Source organism: Salvia splendens, chromosome 3 (assembly GCF_004379255.2).
Source record: "Salvia splendens isolate huo1 chromosome 3, SspV2, whole genome shotgun sequence".
NCBI lineage: Eukaryota > Viridiplantae > Streptophyta > Magnoliopsida > Lamiales > Lamiaceae > Salvia > Salvia splendens.
Window position 1 is genome coordinate 32275 of NC_056034.1, and position 17363 is coordinate 49637.

At 38.4% G+C, this 17363-nt stretch overlaps 2 protein-coding genes across 2 annotated transcripts; one reads left to right on the plus strand and one right to left on the minus strand.

Moving 5' to 3' along the window:
- The first annotated feature begins 3545 nt into the window (after positions 1–3545).
- On the plus strand, positions 3546–6294 carry LOC121797134 (eukaryotic translation initiation factor 3 subunit I-like). Its single transcript, XM_042195867.1, has 8 exons — positions 3546–3875; positions 4376–4591; positions 4884–5011; positions 5105–5224; positions 5302–5391; positions 5700–5786; positions 5877–5956; positions 6062–6294. Exons 1-8 carry the CDS (start codon positions 3692–3694, stop codon positions 6135–6137), a joined length of 981 nt encoding a protein of 326 aa, XP_042051801.1. The 5' UTR covers positions 3546–3691; the 3' UTR covers positions 6138–6294.
- A 142-nt stretch (positions 6295–6436) lies between these two features.
- LOC121794983 (ubinuclein-1-like) lies at positions 6437–17328 on the minus strand. Its single transcript, XM_042193405.1, has 13 exons — positions 17221–17328; positions 13934–14299; positions 13143–13235; positions 12931–13007; positions 12034–12592; positions 11832–11928; positions 11631–11740; positions 11230–11316; positions 8227–8352; positions 7852–7986; positions 7618–7665; positions 7272–7370; positions 6437–7042 (listed from the first exon to the last, which is right to left on the minus strand). Exons 1-13 carry the CDS (start codon positions 17326–17328, stop codon positions 6668–6670), a joined length of 2280 nt encoding a protein of 759 aa, XP_042049339.1. The 3' UTR covers positions 6437–6667.
- Positions 17329–17363: the final 35 nt, after the last annotated feature.

Genomic DNA, 17363 nt, shown 5'->3' on the forward strand with positions numbered 1-17363 from the left:
ACGATGCATCGTCCAACTTATAGTCCACGAACAATTGATCGGGCAGCCCACCTGCAGTGGCAGACGATATATCGTCTGGGCCATCGTCCGTCCCCTTTGAGTGCTCTAAATAAGATGAAAATAAATTTAATGAATCATAATCACTTTGAGATTATAATTACCTCCTAAGAGCATCCACAATAGCGCCTAGCGCACCGCCTAGCCGAGCGCCGGTTCTAGGCGGTGCGCTAGGCGATCTATTGCAACCGCCTAGCGGATTTCACGATAAAAAACCTCCTAGCGCTCGGCGGTTCCGCGGCGCTAGGCGGTGCGCTAGGCGATCCGCTAGGCGCTATTGCAGCGTCCGGATCGCCCAGCGCACCGCCTAGCGCGAATTTTTAATTATTTTTTTTTTCGAAACACTATATATACGCGACTTGCCTGTCATTTTCATTCGCACCACTTGTATTAACGAGTACTCTCTCTATCTTAATTTCTGTACAAGATCAACACCTAGAAATGAGTAACACCGGTGGTAGTGGTGGGAGTGGTGGGGATGCTGAGGAGTACGAGCGTATAATGAACGAAGCGCTAGAGGCCTATACGAACCATGAGATTGATCAATGGATGCAGAGGGCCTTGCAGCCGGCGGTACCTCGACCTCGACCAGTGGTAAACCGCCGAGCGGTGATTGATCGTGATCACGTAGCTGCACATCAGCGCCTATACGAAGACTACTTCGCACAGGAGCCGCGGTTCAACGCCAACCTTTTCAGGCACCGTTTTAGGATGCGCAGGTCCCTGTTTATGCGTATTGTTAACAAATTGGAGCAACGATATCTGTATTTCCGCTTTAGGCACGATGCGTCTGGCAGACCCGGCCACACTCCTATTCAAAAGTGCATTGCGGCAATCCGGCAGTTGGCCTACGGAGGCGCTGCAGACATGTGGGACGAGTACCTCCACATCGGTGAGACGACTGCCCTGGAGTGTATGAAGTATTTCTGTCAGGGCGTGATTGAAATATTCGGTGATCAGTACCTTCGAAGCCCTACCACCGATGACTGCCGGGATTTGCTGCGGATGCACGGGAAACAGCATGGGTTCCCAGGGATGTTAGGCAGCATAGATTGTATGCATTGGGAGTAGGGATGTCAATCGGGCCAACCCGTTCGGGTTGTCGGGCCATTCGGGTACGGGCTATTCGGGTTATGATTTTTTCGGGTTATAAAAGTTCGACCCTAACCCTAACCCTCCGGGTTTCGGGCTAACCCACCGGGTTATTCGGGCCAATGAGTATTTTTAATTCTTTTAATATTTTCAAAAAAATAATACTTATTTTAAATTTTCTTTAATTATATACATATTTTTAATTAATCATTCAACAATGGAATACGTATTTTTAATTTTCTTTAATATTTTAAAAAAGATTAAGTTATTTAAATTTAAATAACTTATTCATTACATAATTATTTACAGAATATCTATCAATAGTATGTTTATGTTTATGTTTATGTATTTAAAACATAAATCAACACTTTATTTCAAAATTCAAACACAAATCAATTCGTAGAAAATTAAATAAATTTTCATAACGTTAGAGGTGCATCGTAGATGTAACAAAAATATTTTGAATTGTTAAAGAGTGAATTATCAAGATGCTAGCTAATTGAAGTAACTCTAAGTTTTCTTGAATTATGATTGGTCAAATTTAATTTATTCCAGCTGTAAATAAGTCAAATAATAAGTTATCTTTGTTTTAAGAATCATCAAAGTACGCATAATTCAATGACGAAGCGGCGTCAAAACACTTTGCACTTTTATATTGGAAATATACTAAAAAAAAGCTTTTATATACGAGTATTTATGAATCCATGAACCACATCGTGATTTTTTTCGTGATCTTATATAGTCGGTTGACATATTTGGATTTTGCATGGTTTTAGAGGGTTGTCTTGGATGATTTTGATTATATTTCTATATTTTGGTATGTTTACATCTTTGTTGAGAAATGATAGAAAATGGATTATAAAATGTACACAAATTATATGGATGTGCAGAAGCCTTGTTTGAGTCAATGTTTCTCGCGATTTTGAAGTCTGATAAACCTCTAATACATATCATTCTCTTTGTCTTCGAAAGAGCTTCGCGTGGATATATTGCACGCCTCAATCGGAGCTTTGTAGAGAAAGTTATGACCGTTACAAAAACTGCTCGCTGTGCAGAAGCCTTCAACCCGACGGGCCGACCCGTAATCCGAACGGGTCAGCCCGCCTAACCCGACAACCCGAATGGCCCGATTTTAAATTCGGGCTGTGAAATTACAACCATAACCCTGTATTTTTATCGGGTTATTCGGGCCGGCCCGCGGGTTCGGGTTACATTGACATCCCTAATTGGGAGTGGAAGAACTGCCCCGCCGCCTGGAAGGGGATGTACACTACCGGCTACAAGAGAAAGAATCCCACGATGATCCTCGAGGCCGTAGCTGATTACCGGCTGTGGATTTGGCATGCGTATTTTGGGATAGCTGGTTCGAACAACGACCTCAATGTCCTCAACTCGTCGCCACTTTTCAACGAGCAGTGTCAGGGTGTCGGTCCGACCATCAGTTTTGTCGCCAACGACAACCGACATGATATGAGCTACTACTTGGCGGATGGGATATACCCTAGGTGGCCCGTCTTTGTGAAGACGATCCGATGCCCAGGAGATGAGAAGAAGGCCTACTTTGCGGCACGGCAGGAGTCGGCGCGCAAGGACGTGGAACGCGCATTTGGTGTGCTCCAGGCTCGATGGGCGGCAGTTAAGGGGCCAACGCGTTTGTGGCACGTCGACTGCATTGCTGATATAATGTACGCATGTATAATCATGCACAACATGGTTGTCGAAGATGAAGGTGGACAACTGACTAATTGGGCCAACGACGATAATGAAGCTGGTCCAAGCCACGGCGTAGCCGCCCCTAACGTACGGAGTGGGGTACCCCACGATGAAGACGACCGTCTCCAAGCACATGCCGACATGCGCCAAACGGAGGCTCATATTCGACTCCAAAATGATTTAATTGAAGAGTTATGGGCGCGGAGGACTGCACGACGTTAGTTTTTTTTAATTATGTAATTTTTTTTAATTAATGTACTTTTTAAATTTTATTAATATTAGTGAATTTTCTCGTTTTTGTGGCGTAAATTTAATTCCGTATATTGTGTGATTGTTAATTATTTTATTTTGTATATATTTGTTAATAGTGATGTGGATAGTATTATTAATGTTTCCCGTATATGTCTCGTAAATTAAATTCCGTATATTGTGTGATTGTTAATTATGTCATTTTATATAATTGTTATTAGTGATGTGACTATTGATGTGGCTGGGCTATTTATGATGTGGCTAGGCTATGACTGGGCTATTTATGATGTGGCAGGGGGATTTTTAGTGCTGATGATGTGGCAGTGGCTGGGCTATGGCTGGGCTATTGCTGGGCTATTCCTATTGTGGATTGCCTAAGTGAAAAATAGAATATCGATTTTCAAGAAAAAGGAAAAGGAAAATAACATTAAAAGCCTTCCAGCTCAAACCAGCACTCAGCAACACAGACGCAGAGGTAGGGTTTTGCCGCCGCCGGAAGTTTGACACGATCTGCTCACTGTTACGCGAAGCAGTTCGCTGTTATTTGATGCGAGAGTGAAAAGAAATCTAGGAATCAAAGATGAGGCCGATTTTGATGAAAGGGCACGAGAGGCCGCTTACGTTTCTCAAGTACAATCGGGAAGGCGATCTCCTCTTCTCCTGCGCGAAGGATCACAATCCCACAGTCTGGTTTGCCGACAACGGCGAGCGCCTCGGCACCTACGGCGGCCACAACGGCGCCGTTTGGACCTGCGATATCTCCAGTAATTTCTTTGCTTTTCGTCTATTGAATTCCGTGAGGCTTAATTGATAAAATTCATGCTAGTAATGGCCCGAAATTGAGTTTTTTTTAATGAGATTTTAGGTTGAATTTTTCGGATCTATGCTATTGTATATTCATGTTTAGAGGTTTTTGTGGAGTATTATATTTTTGATATTTTCTGCGGCGGTGCTAGTTTCGATGGTTTATGTTGAAGCCGTTTTCATTTCCATTTCTTTACCCAGTCTCCACCGCTTTTTTCCTTTGGCTTTCATTCATAATAAGACATGCTCGATCAATGCTTGTCAATCATCGAAGCGGATTTGAGTTTATATGCTATGTTTCGCCAACTTGTTTGACTTTATGTAACCGTATTCTCCCAGTTGTAGCGATGTTTAATGTTTTTGTGTGAATTTGTGGCATGGTAATGCTACTAGTGGTTCGTTGTTTGGTGACTTTTTTGGCGTATTCGAAGTCTTGTGATGGATGATTTTTATGTTTTAGGGGACTCCACGAGACTTATAACTGGGAGTGCTGATCAGACTGCAAAAATATGGGATGTCCAAATGGGAACTCCGCTATTCACTTTTAATTTTGATTCACCAGCGAGGTCTGTTGATTTTGCTGTTGGTGATAAGCTTGCCGTCTTAACCACAGATCCTTTCATGGGGTTGCCCTCTGCTATCCACATCAAGCGCATTGCAAGAGACCCAGAAGATCGTGAGTTGTTAGCATTATATATTTTCCATTTATCGAGCAATTATGGTCAACATGTAGTTTTTAGCTGTATGCATTCATGTGAAGATTGATGAGTTTCTTTAGTTTTTTAAATTTGTGTTGAGGAAACTAAATGTTTTTGAGGATTGAAATTTGTGAAACTAATGAACGCTTCATCTGCATGCTGATGTTTGTTTTGCACTTTTTCCTAGACTCGTTAGCTTCAGATATTTATTTCATATCACTTTATCGGTGTTGGATCATGGATGTCCATATTTTTTGGTTGGTATCATAGAGTCTGGAGAATCCATTCTTACTCTTAAGGGTCCACAAGGAAGAATCAATAGAGCAGTTTGGGGACCCCTGAATAGGACAATTATAAGTGGTGGTGAAGATTCTGTAGTTCGCATGTGGGATGCTGAGGTTAGTATTGTTTTGGTGTTGCCGTGTTGGTGCTAAATGAAGTTTTATCTCCAATAATCAATTGTTCCTACCATTATTGTATCCGAATTGCAGACTGGGAAGCTGCTAAAAGAGTCTGAGAAGGAGGAAGGGCATAAAAAAACTATTACATCACTTTCAAAGTCAGTAGATGGTTCACATTTTCTCACTGGATCCTTGGATAAATCAGCAAAGGTTTGTCAGTTTCTTCTGGACGTGACCTGTAATTTTTGCAGTCCTCCCATGTTGACTGATTTCTCCTTAACTTTCAGCTCTGGGATACAAGAACATTGAAACTTATCAAAACCTATGGGACAGAGCGCCCTGTAAATGCAGTTGCAATGTCTCCACTTCTTGATCATGTAAGTGTAGGAAGAAGGCATATATCTGCTTGTTTTTTATTTTGCACACTCCATTTTTTGTAGTATCTGTTTTGGGTCTAAGGTTTTGGACATGTAGTCCATTTGGAACAGCTGTTAATTCTATAATGACTGGTCATGCAGCACGTATATAATGTTTTAAGAAAAGGTATTGGGATTCCATGGAGATGTAGATATCTTATTATGTTATATGCACATCATCATAACACGTATGGTGTAATATGTTTGCGCTCATTTTCATATATTAGTAACATATATGTTTTCTGTCCGGACTTTGGTGGCATTTATAGGTGGTGCTTGGAGGTGGTCAGGATGCATCATCTGTCACAACAACTGATCATCGTGCTGGAAAATTTGAAGCCAAATTCTACGACAAGGTAAACTCATGATGCTACATGACGTTCAAAATGTAATTTGCACTGATAAGATGAGAGCTTGTCAATGATTTCTCGCTCTCCCCTCTACAGATCCTTACCGGAGAAATAGGCGGTGTTAAAGGCCATTTTGGGCCTATCAATGCCCTTGCATTCAATCCGGATGGCAGGAGGTGAGATTTTTCCCTGTACCTGCACATCTCGTGCCTTCTCAACGAACAATTCACATGAATATAAGTTGTGAGTTTCGATATGATGAATTTTTCCTTCTCATGTAGTTTCTCAAGCGGAGGGGAAGATGGATATGTAAGGTTGCACCACTTTGATCCGGATTACTTCAATATCAAGATCTGAACAAGAAGTGTTTGGTCAAGTTTCAATTTAGTACCATCATGTTGTGATGAATTTTGGAATATTCAATTTTGTATAGATCAATCACCAAATTCATTATATTATCCGGGTAGTTTGACCTACTTTTGAGAGACTTAATATTAAATCATTGTTGACCTAATTATTGCCTAATTGGTTTAACAAAGATGAATTACTGATTTAAATATTACTGCATCAGTTAAAATCTTAACTACTCTTGCTCAATGAATGGATTTGGATTTGGATTTTGGATTGTGGATTGAATGTTTATATGCACATAGATGGAACAGAACAATCTAACTCCTAATAACATCCTCTGAAACTATAGTTCGGTTGCAATAATTACAAAAATTACTACAAAGACCTATATGAATCCCTGCACTGAAATATTGCACTGAAACATTGCACTGTAGTTCGGTTGCAATAATCTAACTCCTAATAACATCCTCTGAAACATTGCACTGAAACTGTATCAGTGCAATGCTTTGTGAAGTTAAGCAAAACCCAAATGATTATCAAGTTTGTGTCGTACCTCCGCCTTGGGAAATCTCCAGCTTCTGGTGGTGAAGCTTGGCTTCAGCCACCTCGACACTGGGCTTCTGCTTGACTTTCTTTTTCGGTAGCAAACTTGACAGCTTTGCTTCAGCATGATCTGGGTTGCAGCTGGAGATCAACTTCTTTGATTTTTCCTGCTTCGGGTTGCTGCCCGGATTGGAGCCGTTTGCAGTGGTAAGAGGCCCACGAGCAGCACTGGGAGCTGAACTACTTGCCAATTTAGAACCACGATCACGAGGCAATAATTTCTCGTGAGAATTCATTGCCAGTGTACCATTAGAGGCATCCTGTGCTTTCGGCACTGAATCCTTTTTCTTCTTGATTTTCTCTCGATCCTAAGCCAAGAAATGAAACCAAGATGACGGTTAGCAGGCTACAAAGACCTATATGAATCCCTGCACTTAATTATGGTTTTAAACTTGATGGCATTTAGCAAAATCATTCAAATTTCATCCGACAGAATATGATGAGGCTTAAAGGGTACTCGTCAAAAAGCCCTCTGATATCATTTATGCTGGAACAAGAAACACATTGTAGTCGAAAAGAATGTAAAACACATACTACCTTCCGGATGTTGCAAAGTCCTTTCCTGTCTTTAGCTCTGTATATAGCACGTTTAATTCTATCAGTGCTCATGAAGCCACTGGGCCATAACAGAGCAAGCTGCATTGCAATGAGTCATATCAAATAACAGAAGTCATCTATAGCTATAATCCCCCATAATAACTAACTGATCTCCGAGATGCATGAGGAGAAAATGACAATTGAATAAATTGAGTGAAAACTGTCCAGAATCCCCACACGTGAAAAAGACAACATGAAAGCAAATAACCACCACAAAAGTCAGAATTCTATGCACGAACACTAGATCATGAAGTTCAACTTCTCATTACATCAGCAGTTCAATTACCTCTTCATATAGCTTTCTGACTGGAGGACCTGAATCATCTTCTAGTCTCTGAGATGAAAAGCGAAGTATCAATTAGATATGAAAATTATTTACTAGTACTATTTGTTTTGGGGATCAGTATTTTTCCTTTCTCCCTCATCCTTCTTCATTTGCTTTTTCTTTTTTTTTTGTGTGTGTGTGGGGGGGGGGGGGGGGGTCAACTGTTTGCTTGAACTACAGAAATCTGGTACATACCTCAACATAAAGGTCATATAACTCACAAATCTTATTTTCCAACACATCGTCCAAGCTGCATTTGTGTTTCAAAGCTTCTCTCTCGTCTGGACCGATTTCCTGAAAATCATCTGAATTTGCAGCATGCTGTTCAAGCTACGACGCAAGTAAAAAAGTTGGGTATTAGAATAGATATTATCACATAAACCAAATCCTCACTCATGAACAAGATTCCTTGGCAGTTAGCGAGGTAACATTAGAGGATTGAAAAACATTCGAATATGTACTGGCAGGGAAGTCATCTTGGGACGAAAAGAACATTATACTCCGTAATTGATAATGGCAATGTAATCCAATAAAGCTACTGGAAACCGAATTATTTAATGTACGGCATACTTTTGATTTCATGCGCGCAGTCCGCACCTTTACCATATCAGTAACTTCTTGTTTCATCTTCAGTATTTGATCATCCTTCTCTTGTTTAGCGGATAATCCCATATTAGCCATGGCCCTAAGATTTCTCTGCCAATAAAATATGGTTAGTAATGAATCAGTATTAGCGAGGTAATCACTCTTACGATCGCATGGTATTCAAGGCTAATAATGCCAATCAATAATAATAAAATAGTCAAGAAACATGAAAGTATTTCCTAAAAAGAAGGTTGTAACTGTTACTCCCTACCAAATCGAGAAAGCAATAAAACAGTATGGAGAAAAAGTATATCAGACAATAAAAAAAAGTAAAAGAAAAAAATAATGGGAAGCAAACAAAGACAGCATAAAATATACTCAACGGTCTTTATTAGCAGGGAAGATGTATTGGAAAATACATATTTGGACGAATACATGTGAAGACAAATTACCATTAACAAGTTTGGTTGAAGAGGAAAGGCGGTAAGAATAATGATAAAAATATATATATATTGGAAATATATTCCCCTACATAACCGGCCTATACTAACAAAGCACAGACCATTAATCAGCCTGCTAGTATAAGATTTCAAGTAAAGTACCATCATTAAGGCATCATCGTATTCCCCGTTAATGATTTTATATTGTGGTTCAGATGATGATCTTAAAGATGCTACATCAGATGGTATATCAACCACAGATCTTTTCAAATAGATATACACAAATGCGTGTAAAATCAAAGCAAATAAAAAGCATCCGGTAGAGTCCACCACGTGTAGCATGGAATAGACCTTCAGGGGCAAAAAAATGTAGGATCCTACTCGTGATCGCTACTACTCACATTGAGCGTTTCCTCATTAAAAGACATCCGATTGACTTAAGTGCCATAAATTACCATATGTTTTTAAAATATATACGAACTTACTACTATAGATATGCCGCAACCAAAAGCTGAGTTTCTTTACAACACATCTTAGATACAAAAACTGGAGAACCACGAGCATAAATAATCTACCAACTTAGGAAGCTTGAATTGTACAAACTTACAATGAGCATGGGCATCTAAATTTTGTTCTACCTGTTTCATGAAGTACTCCACTCAATAATTTTGACCCTATTACTTAAGTTAATTAATCGATATACTCTAGGTATGTACATAAATTAAAAATAAATGGACAGCTTACTTTCCTAACCAGACTTGGATATGTATCTCCGGTGTGGTTTCAACTATAGCATTGTTATCATTCTTTGGAACATTCTACCATACTTTTGATGGTTGGCTTCATTCCATTTCTCCACTTGAGATTCTTGATTATATTACCACATACTACTAGAGTATGTGTAAAAATTTTAACAAAGGAAACAAAATAAGAGTCACTCTGCTATTTGACAATGGAATGGATGGGTAAAGAATAACTTCAATTAGATTTCAACTGATGGTTCTGATTAGGATACTCGACTCCATTAAATCCCCTAAAGACTTGTAAAGAGAATATTTTCAAATTACAGAAATAAAATTCACTAAGCTCAATCAGGCTGATCTTTCGAAATTGCTTATAACATCATCCAGATGAGGTAATTAACGTCTCCAGTCCGCACTCATAAACATCTGAATTTAGGCAAGCCATTATTAGACTCTTCCAATGAACTTCACAATTCTCTTGGTTTGTTACTTGAGGAATTAAGCTAAGTTGATAAAATTTAGGAAAAATTATTCCCAGAAGTTAAAGTGCATCAGTTGTTGGACTAAAGAAATTAACTCCACAACAAATATCTACTTCTAAACCATGCATCTCAGAGGAGGTGTTTCATTTGGAATACATGTCTTTAACATTTTGGATTTCTCTCAGCCAAGACATAGCTGTCCCCCTTGACATATTCTATAACATACTTCTGTCATGTCTAGGGATGTCAATCGGGTCGGCCGGTCGGGTTTCGGGCCAACCCTAGTCGGATTGCGGGTCAATCGGGTGCGGGCTAATCGGGATGTGGTTTCTTTCGGGTTATAAAAGTTCAACCCTAACCCTAAAGGCTCGAGTTTCGGGCTAGCCCATCGGGTTAATCGGGTTGCTAACGATAAGATTAGCATACGATCAATCCAATAAATAATGATGAAAATTAGTTATATTCATAAAATGTAAAATATTTAATTATGATAAATTTGAGATATATGCTTAAACTCAATCATAAACATGATCAAATACTAATATTTGAGATATTTCTTGAAATTTGAATGCATGTTTTAGAAATTTAAATATTTTTTTAGTGAATTTGAAGTTTTTAATTTATTTATCAATTATTATACTAATAAAAAATTAATTTATAATTTGTATATTTAATATAAAATTGAACGTTATTATTTTAGTTATCTATATTATAAAATTAATCAATGAAGTGTCGAATTAGGAGTTTAAAAAATGGAATATAAAAATTTTATCGGGTTTTCGGGCCAGCCCATCGGGTATTCGGGTCTGGCCCTAACGGGTTGCGGGTTAATCAAGTGCGGACTAATCAGGTTTTAATTTTATTGGGTTAGAAATTTCCAACCCTGGCCCTATAAATTTGACGGGCTATTCGGGCCAGCCCACGGGTTTCGGGCTACTCATGTCATCACAAAAAAAATGTTAACAGCAGAATATACAAATGGAGTAAGTATTATAAAATGACATAATGGGACCAAACTATATAGCAAGTATATAATCTAGGTCATCAACACGATACAAAAACATATATACAGCTATCAACCATATATACAGCTATCAACAAAAACATATATACAGCTATCAACCAAATAACCAAATAACATGTCAAAATTCCAGACAATTTGTAGCAAAAGAATCTAATTTTGAACAGATATTACAGCCATAGGATTAGCCGAAGGTGCTTAAATCAGATATATACTCTCTAAAATGAAGCAAGACGTCCCAAATAGCAAGAGAGCAAGACATTATGACCTTAAAATGTAAATTCTTGGTCTTAGGAAAATACCTTCAGTGTGGTAATCTGCATCAAGTGGCCCAGAATGCTCATCAGACGGTTGATCACATCCTTTGGAATCCGTCCATAGCAGGATGCCTGCAGTAACCATAAAGGACGCAATCTTAACTTATTCTGGAAAAGCGACCAATCAAGCACAGACCACTGGATTATAAAGCATACGCCCTACATCCCATCTGTCCCAGACTCCCAATATTCACGGCTTAAAACTTTTGGGCACGAGTATCAGGGAGAGTTGAAAATTGGTGCAAAGGTGTGTGAGTAATATATATATTATTTAAAGATTTTTGAGTATGTCAAAAGGGAATACAAGCAAGCCATGGATATTGGGAATGAAGGAGTATTAGTTAGCTCTATAACAAAGATGAAACAATTCAATCGCTTTTGAGTACCGCTATTTTAGCAACGATTGAAAGCTTCAGCTTTATTTCCGGAGGCAATCTCTTTTTGCCCGGCTGAGACTGATTAATAGGATCCTGAGCATCCGTCGCAGGCGGTCTAACTGTTTATGCAAAAACATGGAGTAATAACTATGCATGAATAACACTATAATAAGAGACATAAAATATGATGTAATACAAGTAGTGAGATACATTGTGCAACTGTCTTCTCCAAATCCCTAAAGGCCTTCTCAAGAGTATTTTTTGGTCTAACACTAGAACCTTCCTTTCTCTGCACAAGAGATTCCTTCTGTAAAAACCAGTAAAAGATTTAGTGATAATATCTAAGTGAAAGGATAAATAAACTTCATAAGTAAATAAACTTCCTCCAAGGATGAACAAAGAAGTTACTCACTGGCGCTGACAACGAAGCTCTACTTGCGACAACATTAAGATCGGGTCTTTCTACAAGTGCACCTTTCTCTTTTTTTTGAACCGACATATCCAGACCATCAACATTATCTAGTTGTTTTCCAGATTGAGATTTTCTTACATGTGAAGTTTTATCATTTGACCTTTGAGTTGAGATATTCTGAAGTTCACTCTCTTTGGATTTGCTAGTATGCTTCTCTGATGGGTTAACTCCTGGTTTTCGTCGGTCCTTATACATATCCTGGCTTACAGCACCATCATTCTGCAATCTTGAAGGATCTATAGCAACTTGGATATCTGTTGCCTTCTTTGTTGAAACTTCAGTAGGATTAGCTTGAGAATATAGCATATCTACATTGGATATAGCCTCCTTGTAAATCGGACTAGTTGAACTTCTTGGAATGGATGATGATGCTTTCTTTCCTTTAGATACCATTTTCATAACTTTATGCTGGTTATGTCCATCATCACTCCCACCACCTTGGGCCAAATCTTTCCTTCTCCTCTTTTTTGGCTGCTTGTCCGGGGATAAGGAAAGTTCACTGCAATAATAGTTACAGCAGCATAAATAGGACTGAAATACCTTCACTTCATGTTACAAAGATGAGCATATTGCAAAGGTAAGCCCTAAAATAGGATGTATGTGTTTCGCATAAGGTGAAACCAGAAGTGTCAAAGTCATAACTAAATAGGACTCCTATTCCGGGACGGAGGGAGTATTAAATTAATCTAAAATAGTTCTTCCTTTTTTCTGTTTGTCGAAATTTGAAATATCTAAAGTAAAAAAGGTTCATGCTGGTCTAATCAAACAATGCTAAGAGGCAGATTAGGTTGCAGTAAACAGACTAACTCAAATACGTACAAATTAACATATACGTACATGCGTTCCAACTTCCCACAGTTAACAAAAAAACCACCATGTTTAGTAGCAGACCTATCAACCTGGAAGTAGTCATCCTGCATAAACAACCATGAAATATCAAGCTATAATAAGCTAACCACCTGAGTATCAATATTTTGGGGAAAAAGAAAATAAAGTTGCATAGAAAAATAAAAAAAAATAAGGGAACTTGATGAAAGAACAGTGCCCACCAACTCAGTATCATCAATGAAAGAATCTTCGGTGTCATACTCATCGTCATCAGGCATGTTATCAAGAACGAGATCCTCCTCATCGCTGCTACCCTGCATGTTCCACCACACATCCACATACACAAAACAAAATCGCACCCAGTTCAGAAATTAGACTTAGTATCCAAGCCAAAACATAGTAATAAACCATCAAATTAAATCTAGGCTGTGAGTTCACGAACAATTTTCCAAACCACACTGTTAAATGAAAGCTAGGTCAAGCACAAACAGGTGCTCTTACTCAAAGCCCAATAGAAAAAGAACAATAAATTACTCCACTGTTAAATGGAAGCTCAAAACATATTAGTAAACCATCAAACTAAATATAGGCTATAAATTCACAAACAATTTTCCAAAACACAGAGTTAAATGAAAGCTAGGTCTACCGCAAACATGTGATCTTACTTGAATCTCAATAGAAAATGAATATTATAGAAAAAAAATTAAGAAACTAAGATATATATAACGAGTTCATATGCTCAGTTCAACAAAAGAATACTCTTTAAGACCAGCTCTGAAATAACTGCACCTCAAAATTTAATTACCTAACAAAATAAACCAACATGCAAAGAATTTTCCACTGAGCTTCACTAAATCAACAAGAACAACGCTGCATGCAAAATTCCCGCCATAAATCCTTCCAAAAAAAAGGAAACATTTACCGAAACGAACACATCAATGAATCCAAACGCTCAATCAAAATCCAACGAGCTCGTAATAAAAAAAAAGTCACCAGTTCTCGTCCAACTTACGGCATACATTCTCTCATTTCTCTCAATCACGTTGCTCAATCGGTTCGCCTGCGACTCCTTCGATTCATTCTCCGCCGTTTCCTTCGCACGACAAGCCTCCGAATGAGGCGGCGGATGGAGCTGCTTCGAAACGGCGCCACCGCGGGCTTCAACATGCGGGCTCGAACCCGACGGGCCGGGCCCTTCTGGCACGCTCAAATTGGCTTCCTTGAGAAGCTTTCTCCACGAGACAATTGTGGTCTCACCGGGATTCAGGTCTACCCTGAACCTCACCCGCCGCCGCCGACCTCCATCGACGGCGCCGGTTTCGAACCGTGCCCGTTTTCGGGCCCGACGGATTCTGCGCCTCTCGTCATCAATTTCGTGCTCAGTTCATGGAATTGACAGGGCTTTGAGGCTAGGGTAGTAACGAAATTGGGGGAACTTTGAAGGAAAAAGCCCTAAATTTGAGCTGATCAGAGAGTCAGTGAGAGAGGGGCGGAAATTAAATTTTAATTTTTCTTTTTCTTTCTGATTTTGATTTTGATTTTGATTTTGATTTTTGTGTTAATTTTAATTATTTTTATTTGACTTGAAACGGTTACCGCTATAGGCGGGATAATTACAATGTATATACAATATGTTTCACCAATGTTTCAAATTAGTACAAAAAGTTTTAAGTTGACATGCATCATACAAAAAGTTTGATTAGTGTTTCAAAAGCTATATGCGGGGTAATTACAATATACATACAAAATATTTCACCAATGTTTCAAATTAGTACAAAAAGTTTTAAGTTGTCATACATCATACAAAAAGTTTGATTAATGTTTCAAATTAGTACATTTCGTCAAAAATCACTAACACTGATACTTTTTCTTATTTTCCATCCCATTCACTGTAATAATTTTGAGTTCTTCACTTATTTCTAGATGAAGCATTTTAAGAAAAAATCTGCAGGCATTTGTAGAAGCAAGCTTTGTATAGATCATTGCAATTTGCAAACAACCTAAAACAATAGCAATATTGAAATATTAAATGACGTAGAGTTGGAATGTCAAGAGAAAAGAAGCACTTAAATGAGGCTCGAAGCATGCCCTGATTGGTTGTTCATTCCTCTACTGATCTTGATTTAGAATCACTAAAACTTTCTAAGTACTTGAATCCATATCTTTAGTATGTTTAGAATGAAAGAAGAAGACAAAAGGATTTCTTCAACATATCTCTGTGAATCATTAGCCTCTATCTTCTTGAAGTAGTGGTCATTCTGGACCTCCGAATGTATGATTGTGATGGTATTTAGTGGCAGTAGATACAGTGCTAAGGTATGTGGATAAGCAGATAATGATCCGAAACGAGATAGAGCAGCTTTAGTCCAACATGCAAGAGATTTACTAGGTATTCCAGGATTCCAAAGTCATGTTAATAGAGACTTAAACTTATGCCAATAGTTTCCTAATCATTCTCCACCTCTAGTTTACATTCCCCTTTTATTTCTTCCATCTCTTTTAAACATTTTCTAGTTTACATTTCGCAGGGCATAATTTTAGAGAAAATAGGATGAAAATATAAGAAAAAAGTAACGGTGTTAGTAATTTTGACGAAATGTATTAATTTAAAACACTAATCAAACTTTTTGTATAATATATGCTAACTTAAAACTTTTTGTACTAATTTGAAACATTGGTGAAACATTTTGTATGTATGTTGTAATTACCCCGTTATATGCTGATACGTCATACGAGGAATAAATGAAGGATTAAATTACGTGTCGGAGGCCCAAAACTTCCCTATATTTCATATTCTTCCCAAATTATTTTAGAAATTCATTTTCTTACCCTTTATTCATCTATTTTTGATCGGAGCGGATTATCTATGCCAAACCCTAAAACATTTCCTACTCTACACTCACAACAAAATAAAATGGACATAGCATCATCACTTATTAAAAGAGTACAACTCCTTTTTGGTCCAAAACCTATGGTCAAATTACGAATTTTGTCCGTAACATTCATTTTCAGGTTTTCGGGTCCATAACATACGAAAATCGCTCTCGGTTAGGTCCTTTTTGGACGGCTCCGTTAAAATACGCCAGTCAACCGTTAATTAGCAAAAAATTGACTAAATTAAAATTACCAAAAATTACCAATTATCTTTTTTCTTAAAAACACTAACATTTATTAATTGTATTAAGAAATAAAAAATACAGACTTTAATGCCACTCTCTTTCTTCCCCACACAATCATCGAAGAACCCTAATTCTTCGTCTGGTTTCCCCCATCCCTGCAACACACCGACAAACCGTTTGAAATGCATCGGTCGACTTCCAACGGCAATTCCGATGACAACGGCGGTTGGCGCGACCTTCGATTTAGGACCCTGCACCGGATTTTGTGGAAACCCGGTGATAAACCGTTTTGTCTGACAATCCTAGTTTTGTCTGAATTTTGTACTTTGAGTTCGATGCATTTGCGAGCTAGCTTGCTTGCTTCTTCTTCTTTGGCATTCGAACATGTGCTTGTTCGAAATTAGGTTTTGAATTTTGGGGCATAAATATGCAAAAAAATATACATGCGAAAGCCATCCTTCATATTCATAAAGTACTTCAAATTGGTCCTAAACAAACGTTACGTTACTTGCAGTTAGTTGCATCTTCACATACTGTTTTGTCTGAATTTTGTATTTTGAGTTCGATGCATTTTTGAGCTAGCTTGCTTGCTTCTTCTTCTTAGGCATTCGAATTTGTTCTTGTTCGAAAGTGGGTTTGGAATTTGGGGCATAAATATGCAAAAAATATACATGCGAAAGCCATCCTTCATATTCATAAAGTACTTCAAATTGGTCCTAAACAAACGTTACGTTACTTGCAGGTGGTTGCATCTTCACATACCAAAACAAAACAACACACAAATCCAAAAACCAACAATCCAGCAACGGTGAAGAAAACCAGCAAGTATTCATTGTATATGTTACATGACAAAAAACCGATCACACTAAATCAATATGTTTTCTTCCCTCCTTTGTTCTTCCGAGTGAGTGAGGATGAACCACGTTTCTTGTTGAGAGGGTTAGAGGACGAGGCACTGCCTTCGGGAAGCATGTTCGCGATCGTACTTTGACAACGTGCCCTATTGTGTCCCGGCTGGCGGCACAAACTGCACTTTGGTTGTTCATCGGCACGATTCCGCTTCTTTCTCACAGTTGGCTCTATAAAACAATAATTAATGAATCAAACTAATTTTGTGAACAGATTATAGCACAACAAATAAAAACTCAGAATTCAAGAAGAGTCAATGTTAGTGAAATACATTAGGCGCATCGGCAGCATCAGTGGCTTTGGGACATCTCCTCTTGTTGTGTCCTTTTTCACCACAAAGACGACAACTGTAATCTGCCATCAGGCCCTTCTTAGACATTTTCTTCCCTCCATCATCCTCCTCTCGGAATTCAA